We start from the raw sequence: 15,875 nt of genomic DNA on the forward strand, positions 1-15,875 counted from the left end.
AATTTAGAAATACAGTTGCTAGATAAACCTTACAGAGCAATGTATAAGATTACATCAAATTTTCAGATTTTTTTTCTTTAAAGAGTTAAAATTATGAATCTATTTCTCAAACCTACACTTTTGGTTTTATTTATTTGATACTTATCATAAGGTTATAAAGGATATTCTTTGATATTCAACACACGATTTTGAAGCAGCCACAGTTTATTTTCATATTTTTTTTTGTATGTGCACTATTTTCCCATTGTTATCCTTTTAGACTGCAGTTCCCTTATCCTTGTCCTCATTCAGCCTTTCTTTTTTTGTTGTTTTTGTTGTTGTTGTTGTTGTTGTTGTTTTGGGGGGGATGGAGTTTCACTCTTGTTGCCCAGGCCAGAGTGCAATGGTGCAATCTCGGCTCACAGCAACTTCCGCCTGCTGGGTTCAAGTGATTCTCCTGCCTCAGCCTCCAGAGTAGCTGGAATTACAGGCACCCGCCACCACACCCAGCTAATTTTTTCTATTTTTAGTAGAGATGGGGTTTCACCATGTTGGCCAGGCTGGTCTCGAATCCCTGACCTCGTGATCCACCAGCCTCGGCCTGCCAAAGTGCTGGGATTACGGGCATGAGCCATGGCGCCCAGCCTCATTCAGCCTTTCAAAGATCCAGCCTCGTGGTCTGTCAGTCACTCCAAAAGCTTAATGTCTGACAAGTCTTAAACTGTTATCTCTCAAAGGAAGATTTTTGTTTCACTAGGGACACACCTCTTAGTTACAGTGATAAACATCTTTTGTCTCTTTCAGGCTTTAGTCAAGAATGAGAGGTATATCTAAATTTTTGTTGTTATTTAATTATGGCTTTCTGTAATGACCCTTAGAACTTATGTACTAATGTCTGTATTACTGTGCATACAATTGGTTTTCAAAAAATATTGAAGGGTACTCACTTAAACAACAGTTTTGAAAGATGGTTTCTACCTGATTGTAGCCATTCCTTCTTTCAATCTGCTGCTTATCATTTAATTGCTTTATTTTTTAAGTAATATTTAGATGTACCCTAGGCTGGAATAGAGTTTGATTTAAAGGATACATTTCCCATCTCTGTCTCTGTGGCAACATTCACACCTAATTGGAGTGCATGAACAGTCATTTTAGCTTATTTTGCTTCTGAATTCACTTGTAAACTTGTTGAATGAAGGTACTTAATCAAGTTCACAAGGATGTCATAATAAAAATGGAAAAGGCAATCAACCAGTGCTATTCATTTTTTATGTGGCTTTTGAAATTGAGAAATATAAAAAATTATTCTTGCACATTTTTGGATGGTTAAACTCAAATATGTTTGCCAATAAGTTCTAGAATTACATAGACAAGAGTCAAAATGGATTACGTTTTTCCATTATGCATAAAAATAAAATAAAAACTATTCATAGTATATTTACTAAATCTTATTTGAAAGAAATTGAATACATATTTATTCTTCCTAACAAACTCAGAATTGACTCATAAAATCTAAGTATTTACAATTTAAATTTTGAAATTAGAATACACTAGGTCTCCTTATATTTTACATCTCCATGATATGACTGGAAAATAAAAAAAAGGAATCAGAAAGATCATTATCAGAAGACAAAGAAACAACTGAATAGATCATTGCTATCGCTGATTTGGTAAACCTCATCCCAATTTTAATAATCTTAGTACATAGTGAGGAACCTGAAGAAACTTGCATCCCTGTTTATGGAAATGAGCACATAAACATTCAAAATTGCCATTTGACTTGTTCAGCATCACAATGCAAGTCATGCAAGACAATATATTAGAATCATTATTCAATATACTTCATGGAAGGCAGGAGTATTTAGAATATAAGGCACTGAAAAATCAAGAGTTTGCTCAAAAGTCTGTATATGTTGAAAAATAGCCTATAGTGCTTACTTTGTAAGTACTTCATGTAAGTATGGGGTAAGTGTATACTATTTATCACAGGAGGAGACTCCTTTTCTCTACAGATGTGCCCATGTGGCAGGACAGTCATTAGACAAACACACCTGGCCTTTCTCCACCTTTTCAGAGTTTCTTTCCAGGAGAAAGAGATTTGTGAGTTTGGGTTACAAAGCTTACTGCAGTTGGCCAGCTCTGTCTTCATTTTTTTCTGCTTTGGAACCTGCTTGCCTGCAGAGATCAGTCATCTTATTCTGCCATCCATGACTTAAGCGTGACAATTTCGCTTATGTTATCCAGCTATGTCTGTGACTTGAAGACTGAATGTGCCTCATTCTGCACTTCACTATTGAGTATAATACTTGGCCTATATCTAAACCATGCTCACCAATTGAATTTCAACAATAATAAAGAGAATGTTTTCATAGCAAATCATTTCTAGGGCCATCTCTCAAATGGTTCTGAAACTACAGGAAACAGGGCTACATTAGTCTGATATAACCACAGCCCTACTGAAAACAATCATATAATCCAAGAGGTTGTAAAGATTCTCTTCGACAGAAATAGTTTTAGCTTCATGGCTTTGACAATCAGTGGAGTACTGAGTGTTGAGAGAACACTCTGTGATACCTCATACTCCATTTATTGTCAAAGCCATGAAGCTAAAACTATTTCTACCTGGGCAATATTAGTGATATAAAAAAATGAAAAAAAGTCACAATACAAAGTGAATCTACATTAATTTTAAAATATCTCAGCTAATCAGCCACCTTAGAAGTCTATCTCGGGTAACATGTATGTGCATAAATATTTATCTATATAAACACATAAACTTTTATAACAGCCAAAAGAAAAATGAAACTCATATCAAAGATGCATTTACCCAAAATTGCCGTGAAACCTACCTCAACTCTCCTATTAGAATGGTTCTTCTATCTCTTTATCTCAATTATTGCTTTTTTCATAGATACGAATTTTTCTTACCCACATTAATTACATTAATTGTATCATGCTTACAGGGTATTTGTGATAACTTTTGATGAATTTTTCCATATCCAGGGAATAACACTTGCTTAAAAATTCTTCAATTTTATCTTAGCAACAACATATTCATGCACAAATTTATTAGAGTTTCTTTTCTATATAGACCATTCTTACATAGTTTTCTATTTCCCTGTGTTATATGTATATTTCAAATAGATGTCTTATGTCTCCCATCCTGAACTATAAGTTAAATAAGGTGCTCCATAGCATGCAAAGCATATATGTGACATCTCAGGGAGACGACTAAATACAAAGACATGGCAAAATCAATATACAAGTGGAGAAAAGCTTAAAGTGTGGCAAAACAAAACCAGGCCACCGAGATATCCATTGACTGGACATTTGTCATACAGAAGTGCTCATTTTAAAATTCTTATCAACAGTGTATTAAATAAAATATTTAATACAATATTTAAAATAAGATGTTCTAAAGAGAGATTCAGGCTGATCACAGGCACTATGGATACAGACATGACTTGGCACTAACAGAGGAAGGGAGTGAATATTTAAAATATATCAAGTATGTGCTCAAAAATATGTATAAAAATCAACCAGGGTCAGGCACAGTGGCTCATGCCTATAACCCCAGCACTTTGGGATGCCAAGGCAGGCAGATTGAGGTTGGGAGTTTGAGACCAGCCTGACCAACATGGAGAAACCCTGTCTCTACTAAAAGTACAAAATTAGCCAGGCGTGGTGGTGCATGCCTGTAATCCCACCTACTTGAGAGGCTGAGGCAGGAGAATTGCTTGAACCCCAGAGGCAGAGGTTGCAGTGAGCTGAGATTGTGCCGTGACATTCTAGCCTGGGCAACAAGAGTGAAACTCTGTCTCAAAAAAAAATACAAATACAAATACAAATTCAACCAAAAGTGTAGGGCTAGGTGTATATAAAAAAAGATTAAAAAATTGTACATACCAAAGCATAGATAGTGTAAGAAGCTGAAACAATTTGTAAGATAGAGAGATGTTAAGAGCATTTGGAAGAAATATAAAAAAAATTAAAAACAAAAGTGAAAAGCTTGAAATTTATTTTTTGGATAAAAGTAAGACTGATCTGTTGCGGGAAGTCAGGGACCCCAAATGGAGGGACTGGCTGAAGCCATGGCAGAAGAACATAAATTGTGAAGATTTCATGGACACGTATTAGTTCCCCAAATTAATACTTTTATGATTTCTTACACCTCTCTTTACTGAAATCTCTGAACATAAATTGTGAAGATTTCATGGATGCTTATTACTTCCACAATCGATACCCTTGCTATTTCCTATGCCTGTCTTTACTTTAATCTCTTCTTCTTTACTTTAATCTCTTCTTTACTTCCCATCATTTTCGTAAACTGAGGAGGATCTATGTTGCCTCAGGACCCTGTGATGATTGCATTAACTGCAAAATTGTTGGTAGAGCATGTGTGCTTGAACAATATGAAATCTGGCGCCTTGAAAAAAGGAACAGGATAACAGCAATGTTCAGGGAACAAGGGAGATGGCCTTGGACTCTGACTGCCAGTGAGCCGGGTGGAACAGAGCCATATTTCTCTTCTTTCAAAAGCAAATAGCAGAAATATCGCTGAATTCTTTTTCTCAGCAAGGAACATCCCTGAGAAAGAGAATGCACCCCTGAGGGTAGGTCTATGAACGGCCCCCGTGGGGGCGGCCATCTTTTACGGTCAAAGCCGAAGGGATGATATAAGCCCCGGTCTCCTGTAGCGCTCCCAGGCTTATTAGGACATGGAAATTCCTGCCTAATAAATTTTGGTCAGACAGGTTGTCTGCTCTCAAACCCTGTCTCCTGATAAGATGTTATCAATGACAATGCATGCCCGAAACTTCATTAGCAATTTTAATTTCGCCCTGTCCTGTGGTCTTTTGATCTTGCTCTGCCTCCATTTGCTTTGTGACACTTTATTACCTTGTGAAGCATGTGATCTCTGTGACCCACACCCTATTCGTACACTCCCTCCCCTTTTGAAAATCACTAATAAAAACTTGCTGGTTTTACGACTCAGGGAGCATCACGGAACCTGCGGACATGTGATGTCTCCCCCGGACACCCAGCTTTAAAATTTCTCTCTTTTGTACTCTTTCCCTTTATTTCTCAGACCAGTCAATGCTTAGGGAAATAGAAAAGAACCCACATTAAATATCGGGGATGGGGTTTCCCCCAATACTGATCAAGTTATTGCACACATGCCAATATACTGTCTTTCATCTATGGCTTGTAATTAAGGATATCTAGTGCTGATTTGGAAATAATAAAGCCAAAAAAGCAGTTTATTTTTATACTAGTGAAGAAGAAATGAATCAGGAAATTTCTTTAAAAAATACCTATGCATTAGGATTTCTGAAATAACTTGTCTTAAATATTCTTCATAGTGAACTAGAATGTGCACTACATATCAAAACATATAAAACCATGATTTTTTAAAACTAAATATGAGAATATGAAAGAGTGCAGAGCACTTAAATATACAGGGAGTGGCCAACATAGTTTATCACACAGCATAAGTCCGGCTTGTATGCTTTAGAATAAGTTCGAGTTCAGTTAAATGTCAAGATAGGAGTCCCCATATCTTCCATTGCAAAATCCTAGAATAAAGAAAAATAAACTCTTCCCTGCTAGCACTCTGAGACTGTAGTTTCAGTTGGCTTACTGAAAAGGAAAAGTTTCTTAGAACTGTTATGTTTTATTTTAAAAGTCATACAAAGTTTGCATTCTGTTCTATAGATTGTGTCAATATAAAAACGCTATGGTCCATCACTTTCAGCCTAGTTAAACAGATAATACTGAAATATGTCACAAGTTGATCTTATAATTTCAAAGAGCACTTACACAGAGCTGCATACTCTTGTGGATAAATGTACCTGCCTTTGGTGAAGCACAGATGAAATCAAAAGCATAATACTTTAAACAATGGGAACCTGTAAGACATTCTTTGGCTCTCCGTTTCCTGCAGGTGGAGCACTGGCAAAATCAGAGGTGACATCAGACTCCTCTTCCAGCATTGCTAAGAGTCAAATACTGACCTCACCAAAATCAACCTTATTCTTGGTAGTATCAGGCTTAACACTTTCTTTTTATCCATTTCAAACTCTCTCAAGGTTTTTGTTGTTGTTGTTGTTTGTTTGTTTTCATATTTTTTTGTTTTTTTTCTTACTACATGAGAAGATCTTTCCTTAAAAGATGGTGACCACAATAAAAATAGTCTTTGAGAAGAATGGGAATAACTGCCTTCTTTTGACTTCAGTGATTTTCTGCACTGTTTCTAAACTTGTCATTATTTCTACTTGAATACACTTTAAGAGATTGAGATTAGAAGTGTGGGGGTGGGGGCCAGGTGCAGTGGCTCATGCCTGTAATCCCAGCACTTTGAGAGGCTGAGGCGGGTAGATCACAAGGCCAGGAGATCGAGACCATCCTGGCTAACATGGTGAAACCCCGTCTCTACTAAAAATACAAAAAATTAGCTAGACATGGTGGCGGACCACTGTAGTCCCAGCTACTGAAGAGGCTGAGGCAGGAGAATGGTGTGAATCCAGGAGGCAGAGCTTGCAGTGAGCTGAGATCATGCCACTGCACTCCAGCCTGGGCAACTCCGAAGTGTGGGGGCAGGGAGGAACTGGATAGATAGAAATTATTCTCTTAGCATATTTATTATGCCAACAATGCAATTTAATGCATCTTTGATTATGTGCAATTAGGTATTAAAATTTCTCATAACTAGAAATGTTCTTGGTCAGTGAGAATTACTGTAGATAATTTCAGGTAACCTGGGGATAATTTGGCTGGTTGAAAGGCCTGCGTCAATATATAAAACACTCAATTTAGGAAAAAAATGATTTGTTCTTCACATTAGTCCTCTGTTTAACTATATTGGGAAATGCAACTTCATATAAAACATGAGGAGAAAAACAGTAATTACTTCATAATTTTAAATAAATTTCTAAAGATACAAAATGGCAACTAGAAAATAGTTTTTCAAACCATAATGTACTGATATTTTTCTAAAGGGTCAATTATCTTTGCACAAAGTTAAGAAGTTTTATTTGCTTTAAATTACTGGTTTAACTTAGATTTCTAATTCTTATTTTAATTAGTTGCCCTGGTTTTTTTTTCCTTTTCTCTTTCTCACACCAGGGTTTCCAAAGGAAACTTGTTGGGTTGTTGTGGGTGGAAGGATAGCTGTATTAGAACAGTTAGATAGATTTATCAGATACATGTGCCAATACCACATTCCAAATTTTTATCACTTTCCATATTCTTGGTATCCTTTGGCATTGTTTATGCTATCAGATAAACGATAACACAGTAAAATGAAAAGTACAGTAAGTGATGTTAGAGGTAGATGGGGGTGGGTAGAGAAAAGATGGATTTTGGGTAAATATATATAGTACTATAATGTAAACTATAATATGCAGTTACAATTCAATACAAACTGAACTCCCTGTCAATAGACAAGCTACTTTAGATCAAGTTCAGAAAGTGACAGGAAATTGAACCAACAATCAGTACTTTTTTTTTTTTTTGAGATGGAGTCTCGCTCTGTTGCCCAGGCTGTAGTGCAGTGGCCAGATCTCAGCTCACTTCAAGCTCCGCCTCCCGGGTTTATGCCATTCTCATTCCTCAGCCTCCCAAGTAGCTGGGACTACAGGCGCCCGCCACCTCGCCGGCTAGTTTTTTTTTTTTTTTTTGTATTTTTTAGTAGAGACGGGGTTTCACCAGGTTAGCCAGGACGGTCTCGAGCTCCTGACCTCGTGATCCACCCGTCTCGGCCTCCCAAAGTGCTGGGATTACAGGCTTGAGTCACCACGCCCGGCCTCATTACTTATTACTTTTGGATTATGGATGCATTCATTTAGGGTATTCTTTATGAAAATGCAACAACCATGGCACTAAATCTGTCTGGGGTGAGAATTAAGTTCATAGAAGACATGCACATGTAGACAGTTCTGGTAGCTCTAATAACCAGGAAAAAATATTTGCTTTGTAATTTACATGATCAAAAGTTTAAAGTATGGATATTGTCTTAAAATATTTCATTTTAATGAGTTAACACAATCAACAAAAATTTGTATTTAATATTTTTCAGAATTATTTTGAAATTTTAATGGTTACTCCAATTTAGGTCAAGTATATTTAAGATGATGCAATATGAGTTTTATCAAAATTATTGGGATAAAATATTTGGTTACATATCTCACAGCGATACACATTTAAAAAAACAATCAAAGGACAAAACAAACAAACCAAAAAAACCCACCCTGATCACTGATGTGCTGATACTCACTTAGCATGACGAATATCTGGCAGAGACCTCTCTAGCGCAATATTGTTGCTGACGAAAATATTAAAACCATTTTCCCTGTAAGCTGAGTCATCATGGTCCTCTTCAGTAAGGGGGTAAGGTTTCCCATGTTCACCTTTCCCTAGCAGGAGAAAACAAAATGAGATTATCATCTCTCTAAAAGCCATTTTATCTTCTAGAACAGATATGAAGACTGGAATGTGTATCATTATCTATTGCTGTGCTCTGCAGAAGGAGCTAGTACTAAGATTTTATTGTATTATTTTATTTTAATTGCCTTTAAGTAAACGAAATATACTCAATATAAAAAGCAAACAACACAGAAGTGGAAAGTGTAGTCTCACATTGCAGAACCACTGCCAAAATTTTTAGTGTATGTTTATTAATATTTGTATGCAGATTCTAATACATATACTGATTTGTAATTTGACTTTTTCCAGAATAATTGTATACTTTTCATTTACTTCCAATACTTGATGTTATTTGATTGTATTCCAATTTACACCATTTCACTGAAAACATACTATTATTTCTAATTTTCCCATTACAATGAAAATCTTTGCTTTTCACAGTTACGCATTTTTGAAAGGGAAGCATAAATTCCTAGAAATGGAATTACTGAGATATCTTTAAAGTACTTATAAGAGTTTTGACACATCCTGAGACACATTGCAAATTTCCAACTTCATCAGTAAAATATATATTCCTCATATTTTAATTTGACATTTCTTGATTACTATGAATTAATAATTCCTTATATTTCTATCATTGGTGTTTCTTTCACTGTGAAATGACTGTTCAAGCATTTTTAAAAACAACTTTTGTTTTTTTACATACTATTTTATATTTTTGTTAATTATATATGCTGCAAATATTTTATTTTATTAAATCTAATTAATTTTTTAATCCAGATTTTATTTTTTCTTTTATAATTTCTCATTTTATATTTTACATATTTACAAAGAAGATCTTCCCTAGTCCAATATCATTTTTAGTATCCATTTAAAAACTCAGAGTTGTATTTTAGCTATTAAAATTTTTGAAACATCCGGAATATGTTTTGGTGTGAGAAGTGAGATAAATATAATTTTTATTTTTTTCAAAACAAAAATTCAGACAGTTATAGAAATACCATTTATTGAGGTTGGTCACAGTGGCTCAAGTCTGTAATTCCAGCACTTTGGGAGGCCAAGGCACGCTGATCACCCGAGGCCGAGTTTGAGACCTGCCTGGCCAACCTGGCGAAATGCTGTCTCTACTAAAAATACAAGAATTAGCCAGGCGTGGTGGCACACACTTGTAATCCCAGCTACTGGGGAGACTGAGGAATGAAAATCGCTTGAACACAGAAGGCAGAGGTTGCAGTAAGCCAAGACTGGGCCACTGCACTCCAGCATGCGTGACAGAATGAGACTCTGTCATTAAAAAAAAGAAAAAAAGTATTGAGTAAGTTGCTTTTTCTTCCCTGCTTTAAAACACTACATACAAAATTTTGTACACTTGCTCGTGCTTATTTAAAAATTACCATGGCATTTCACTGTTATGCCAATGCTTGCACTGGAAACATCATAGTAGTAACCTCTTTTAATGTATGCAAAGCCATTTCTTGCTGTATTCTTTTTCCAACTAATAACATGTTTACTTTTCTGTGTGAACTGTTTAATAAAATGGCCTTTCTGGATTTTGTTTTTCAGATTACATTAGATTTTCTGGTTCATTCTTATATAATTGATATTTTTATATGTATCAGCTGTTTTTCAAGTGTTCTGCCCTTGGACCTCAGTGGCATTTTATACAATTTTCATTCTTTTAGTCCTATGCAATTTTTGGTAAATTTTTGTAGATGTGTTTTATCTTCATTGCATTATGTGTAGTATCCTTTCTTTCATTACATTTTTCTAAATGGCACACACTATATATTTTTATACTTCTTATTCAGACATCATACTGAACTATTTTTAAAATAATTTTTAAAAACTAGTGTTTTACAGATACACAATGTTTATTTCAAATAATAATATTTTGCCTCCTCTTTCTTCATAACTCACAATTTCTTATCTAATTATATAGTTAACAATAAATAATTTGTAACAGGCATTTACTCTGGTCTTGACTTTAATACAATTGTTAAGTATTACAGATTTAAGCTGAGTAATTAATATGTATTTGTATGTGTATGTGTTTGAGTGCCTAATAATATGTACTTATAACTCATCATTTAAGAAAGAATATTTCTAGTACCCTTTAAAACAAGGTGTTTATTCATTAATAAGATATGGAAGTTTAAAAAACACTTTTTAAAAATCTTTAGAGATTTTTATATTTTTCACTGTAGTAACCTTGATTTACAAACATGTTATTCATTTTGTATTACTAGAATTCAAGATTTTGTTAGGAAATTTGGTTTCCATATCAGTGATTCCTCAGAAAAAAGGCATCTTTCTTTTCTTAGTTTCTTACTACTACTGCCCTTAAATTCAATAGTGCTGACCGCCAAGATCAAATGGCTGGGGATTGATAAGAAATTATATTCTCACAAAGCAGACTGAAAACCTCTCCAATCAAAGGAAAAGAAACAATATGTTTAAATGACATTTGGCCTTAAAAAGCCAAAAACAAAAACAAAAAACAAAACTTCTTCTTTGCTTCCCTGTTTGATTTCTTAGGAGAAAATGTCACTTATTACTTTTCAACCTAAATGGAAAATAAATCAGTGAGAAATTTCATGTCTATAACAGCTAGTTATTGAGCATCTGTAATGTACAAAGTATTGTGTTAAATTACTTCATATAAATTTTTTAACCCGACACAGTTACATCTTGGCATAAACATTGTGCTACCTAAGTTACATGTAAATAAATAAAAGAGAGACTAATGTTCACTAGCACTTCCGTAGTTACAAATTAGCCATATAACGTGGGGAAATGTTTAAAAGACATAAATCTTTCTTCCATTAATGACAAAATTAGCTGTAAGGTCTCTTGGACTTATATAGTCTGTGTTTTTAACTAGCTCTATGTAATTCCATAAATCCTATTTAAAAAGAAAATTTTATGCCAGGTGCAAGTCAATAAATGTGATACACCACATAGACAGAATTAAAAACAAAAATCATATGATTATCTCAATAGATGCAGAAAAAGCATCTGACAAAATCCAGTGTCCCTTTATGATGAAAACCCTCAGTAAAATAGGCACAGAGGGGACACACCTCAAGGTAATAAAAGCCATTTATGACAAACCCACAGGCAACATTATATTGAATGGGGCGGGGGGGTTGCAGAGTTCAAAGCATTCCCCTGGGAACTGGAACAAAACAAGGATGCCCACTTTCACCACTTCTTTTCAACATAGTACTGGAAGTCCTAGCCAGGGCAATCAGACAAGAGAAAGAAATAAGGGGCATCCAAATTGGTAAAGAGGAAGTCAAACTGTCATGGTTTACCAATGATATAATCATGTACCATGAAAACCCTAAAGACTCATCCAAAAAGCTCCTAGTTTACTAGTTTACTGAATTCATTTATCAGTAAAAATTCATTTACTGATTTTCTCATTACAATGAACATCTTTACTTTTCACAGTTATGCATTTTTGAAAGAGAAGCATAAATTCCTAGAAATGGAATTACTGAGATATCTTTAAAGTACATATAATGGTTCTGACACATCCTGAGACACATTGTACATTTCCAACTTCATCAGTAAAATATATATTTTTCATATTTTAATTTGACATTTCTCGACTGCTATGAATTAATAATTTCTTATATTTTCATCATTCATATTTCTTTTACTGTGAAATGATTGTTCAAGCATTTTTAAAAATAATTTTTGTTTTTTACATACTATTTTATATTTTTGTTAATTACATAGGTTGCAAATATTTTATTTTATTAAATCCAATTAATTTTATCAATAAAAATTTATTTACTGATAAATGAATTCAGTAAGGTTTCAGTATACAAAATCAATGAATACAAATCAGTAACACTGCTGTGTACCAACAGTGACTAAGCTGAGAATCAAATCAACAACTTAACCACTGTTACAAGAGCCAATAAAAAAAAAAAAAAAAAAAACTTGGGAATATACCTAACCAAGAAGGTGAAATATTTCTACAAGGAAAACTACAAAACACCGCTGAAAGAAGTGACTGATGACACAAACAAATGAAAACACATCCCATGTTCATGGATGGGTAGAATCAATATTGTGAAAATGTCTATACTACCAAAAGCAATCTATACATTTAATGCAATTCCAATCAAAACGATATCGTAACTCTTCACAGAACTAGAAAAAGTAATCCTAAAATTCATATGGAACCAAAAAAGATCCCACATAACCAAAGCAAGAATAAGAAAAAAACAAATCTGGAGGCATCACATTACCAGACTTCAAATTATACTACAAGGCTATAGTTATCAAAACAGCATGATATTGGTATAAAAACAGGCAAGTACACCACTGGAACAGAATAGAGAGCCCAGAAATAAAAGCAAATACTTACAGCTCACTGATTTTTGACAAAGTGAACAAAAACACAAAGGAAAGGACAACCTATTCAATAAATCGTGCTGCAATAATTGGCAAGCTACATACAGAAGAACAAAACTGGATCCTCATCACTCAATTTATACAAAAATCAATTCAAGATGGATCAAAAACTTAAATCTTAGACCTAAAATCATAAAAATTCTAGAAGATAAAATCAGAAAAAGCCTTCTAGACATTGGCTTAGGCAAAGACTTCATGACCAAGAACCCCAAAGCAAATGCAAGAAAAACAAAGATAAATAGATGGGACTTAATTAAACTCAAAAGTCTCTGTGCAGGAAAAGATATAATCAGCAGAGTAAACAACCAACAGAGTGGGAAAGCATCTTCATAAACTATACATCTGACAAAGGACTAACATTCAGAATCTACAAGGAACTCAAATCAGCAAGAAAAAACAAAAAATTCCATCAAAAGGTGAGCTAAGGACATGAACAGACAATTCTCCAAAGAAGATATACAAATGGCCAACAAACATATGAAAAAGTGCTCAGCATCACTAAGTATGAAGGAAATCCAAATTAAAACCATAATGTGATACCATCTTACTCCTGCGAAAATGGCCATAATTTAAAAATCATAAAATAGTAGATGTTGGTATGGATGTGATTAAAAATGAATACTTTTACACTGCTAGTGGGAATGTAAACTAGTACAACCACTATGGAAAACAGTATGGAAATTTTCTAAAGAACTAAAAGTAGAACTACCATTTGATTCACAAGCCCACTAGTGGGTATCTACTCAGAGGGAAAGAAGTCATTATAAGAAAAAGACACTTACATATGCATGTTTATAACAGCACAATTCACAGTTGCAAAAATATGGAACCAGCCTAAATGCCCATTACACAATGAGTGTATAAAGAAAATGTGGTATATACATACCATGGAATACTACTTAGCCAAAAAAAAAAGGAATGAAATAATGGCATTTGCAGCAACCTGGATGGAGTTGGAGACCATCAGTTTAGGTGAAGTAACTCAGGAGTGGAAAATCAAACATCATATGTTCTCACTTATAAGTGGGAGCTATGATATGAGGAAACAAAAGCATAAGAATAATATTATGGACTCTGGGCACTCAGGGGGAAGGGTAAAGGATAAAAGACTACACATCGGGGACAGTGTACACTGCTCAGGTGATGGGTACACCCAAATCTCAGAAGTCACCACTAAAAAATGGATCCATGTAATTGTTTTTCCCAAAACTATGCAAATAATAAAAAAAGAAAATTGTACTGTAAAGCAGCCTTTCCTTTCTTTAACTTATTTACTTATTTATTTATTGGAGACAGAGTTTCGCTCTATCACCCAGGCTGGAGTGCAGCGTCGTGATCTTGGCTCACTGCAAGCTCCACCTTCCAAGTTCAAGCGATTCTCCTGCCTCAGCCTCCCGAGTAGCTAGGATTACAGGCACCTGCCATCATGCCCAGCTAATTTTTGTATTTTTAGTAGAGAGGGTTTCGCCACATTACCCAGGCTGGTCTTGAACTTCTGGCCTCAGGTGATTTTCCCAGGTAGGCCTCCCAAAGTGCTGAGATTACAGGCATGAGTCACCGCTCCTGGTCAACATATTTTTATTTTTAAATTCATATGCCCTAAGTAAAATGTATACATCCACCCAAAGCTTCTTTTAAAACATTTTTGTACAGTTATTTTTAGAACTGAGCCTTTAGAGTTAGTCACTTCTAAGACTACAAAATAAAAATTTAAAGCTACCCATTCATTAGAACATTTGTCAATTAAAGGGAAATTTATTTTATTTGTACATCAATTTGGTGTTCAGAGTGATGAATCTCATGAGATAAAGCTTTTTAAATGAATGAATGATTCTCTAAAGGTATAAAACAAAACTCATGAGTCACCAATTATGGCGTACTAGACATTCCTTCTTTGCAGTTGTGAGAATAGGATTTAAAATGGTACATTTTTATACACAAAGCCAGCAGTTTTTATTGAAAATTCTATCAACTCATCTTAAGTTCTAATAGGTAGAGCATCATGGTCTATATTGTCTCATACAGTTTTACATTGCTTTTGCAAACAACAAAACAAAATAAAGTAGAAGACTAAACAAAAAAAAAATCGTATGTTTGAATATTTATGATAATATTCAGATGTTTTAACAGTGGTTATTTCTCTATTGCTACACCTATGTCAACACTGAAATTTATAATATAATTTACTATTATCAAATATAAAATCAATTCAGCATCTTTCTTTAAATATGAGACTTAGTATACCATCTGCTGTTCAAAATAGTATGAAAGGTATGTGAGATGTTTTAAATAATCAAAATATACAAATTAAATATTACATTTAAATGTATGTTTATTAAGCAGAAAAATTGCTGTCTTACAAATATATCTTTGATACTATGTATACTCAAGGCAGATAGTAGATACTTAACATGAAATTTATGTTAATTTTCTCATTGTGTACCTGGCATTTTTTCCCCAGCTAAATGACATTTTATTTAGTATGGCAGTCTTGTACATTGGCATGCCTACCAATTTTTGATGTGTTTATTGATCATCTACTTTGTGCACCACTGGGTAGGGAAATTGAAAATATGGATAGTATAACCCCAGGCCTGAAACAGCTAGAAATATTCTATGATTGAAAAGATATAGGGAAAACTTACAAACCAGCAATTGTGAGGTGGTAACATATTTGTGGAATTGAATGAACTAAACAATAAGCCCTAGAAGAGTTTCAAAATTGTGGCAAACTAATGAACTTTGTATAAACTGGAAACTCCAATTAGGAAAAGTGAGATTTCAGCTCAAATTGGAAGAAGAGTAGAGAATTAAAATAGTTTTTGTGTTAAGTATGGGGCTAGGGAGACTTTACATAAGAAGAAATGGGGGTGAATGAATTTGTACAGACAGGGCTGTTGAAAATCCTGTTTGGAACATAATAAAATTGATCTAAATAGAGATCTCATAAGATGAAATACTGAGAGATAAAGTAGGTTTATGTCAGAAGGAGGAAAAAAAAAAAACCTGCTGATGACAATTCAAAGTATTTTAACTATTTCTTA

General features: G+C 34.3%; 1 protein-coding gene across 2 annotated transcripts in view; it reads right to left on the minus strand.

Moving 5' to 3' along the window:
• Positions 1–15,875, minus strand: part of GALNTL6 (polypeptide N-acetylgalactosaminyltransferase like 6) — a 1,207,198-nt gene that overhangs the window by 710,705 nt on the left and 480,618 nt on the right. For both annotated transcript variants that reach the window (XM_003899362.5, XM_003899363.4), the window contains one exon: positions 8,255–8,393. In XM_003899362.5, coding sequence (XP_003899411.2) covers positions 8,255–8,393 — 139 coding nt within the window. The remainder of the gene's footprint in view (positions 1–8,254; positions 8,394–15,875) is intronic.

This window comes from Papio anubis, chromosome 3 (assembly GCF_008728515.1).
Source record: "Papio anubis isolate 15944 chromosome 3, Panubis1.0, whole genome shotgun sequence".
Lineage (NCBI taxonomy): Eukaryota > Metazoa > Chordata > Mammalia > Primates > Cercopithecidae > Papio > Papio anubis.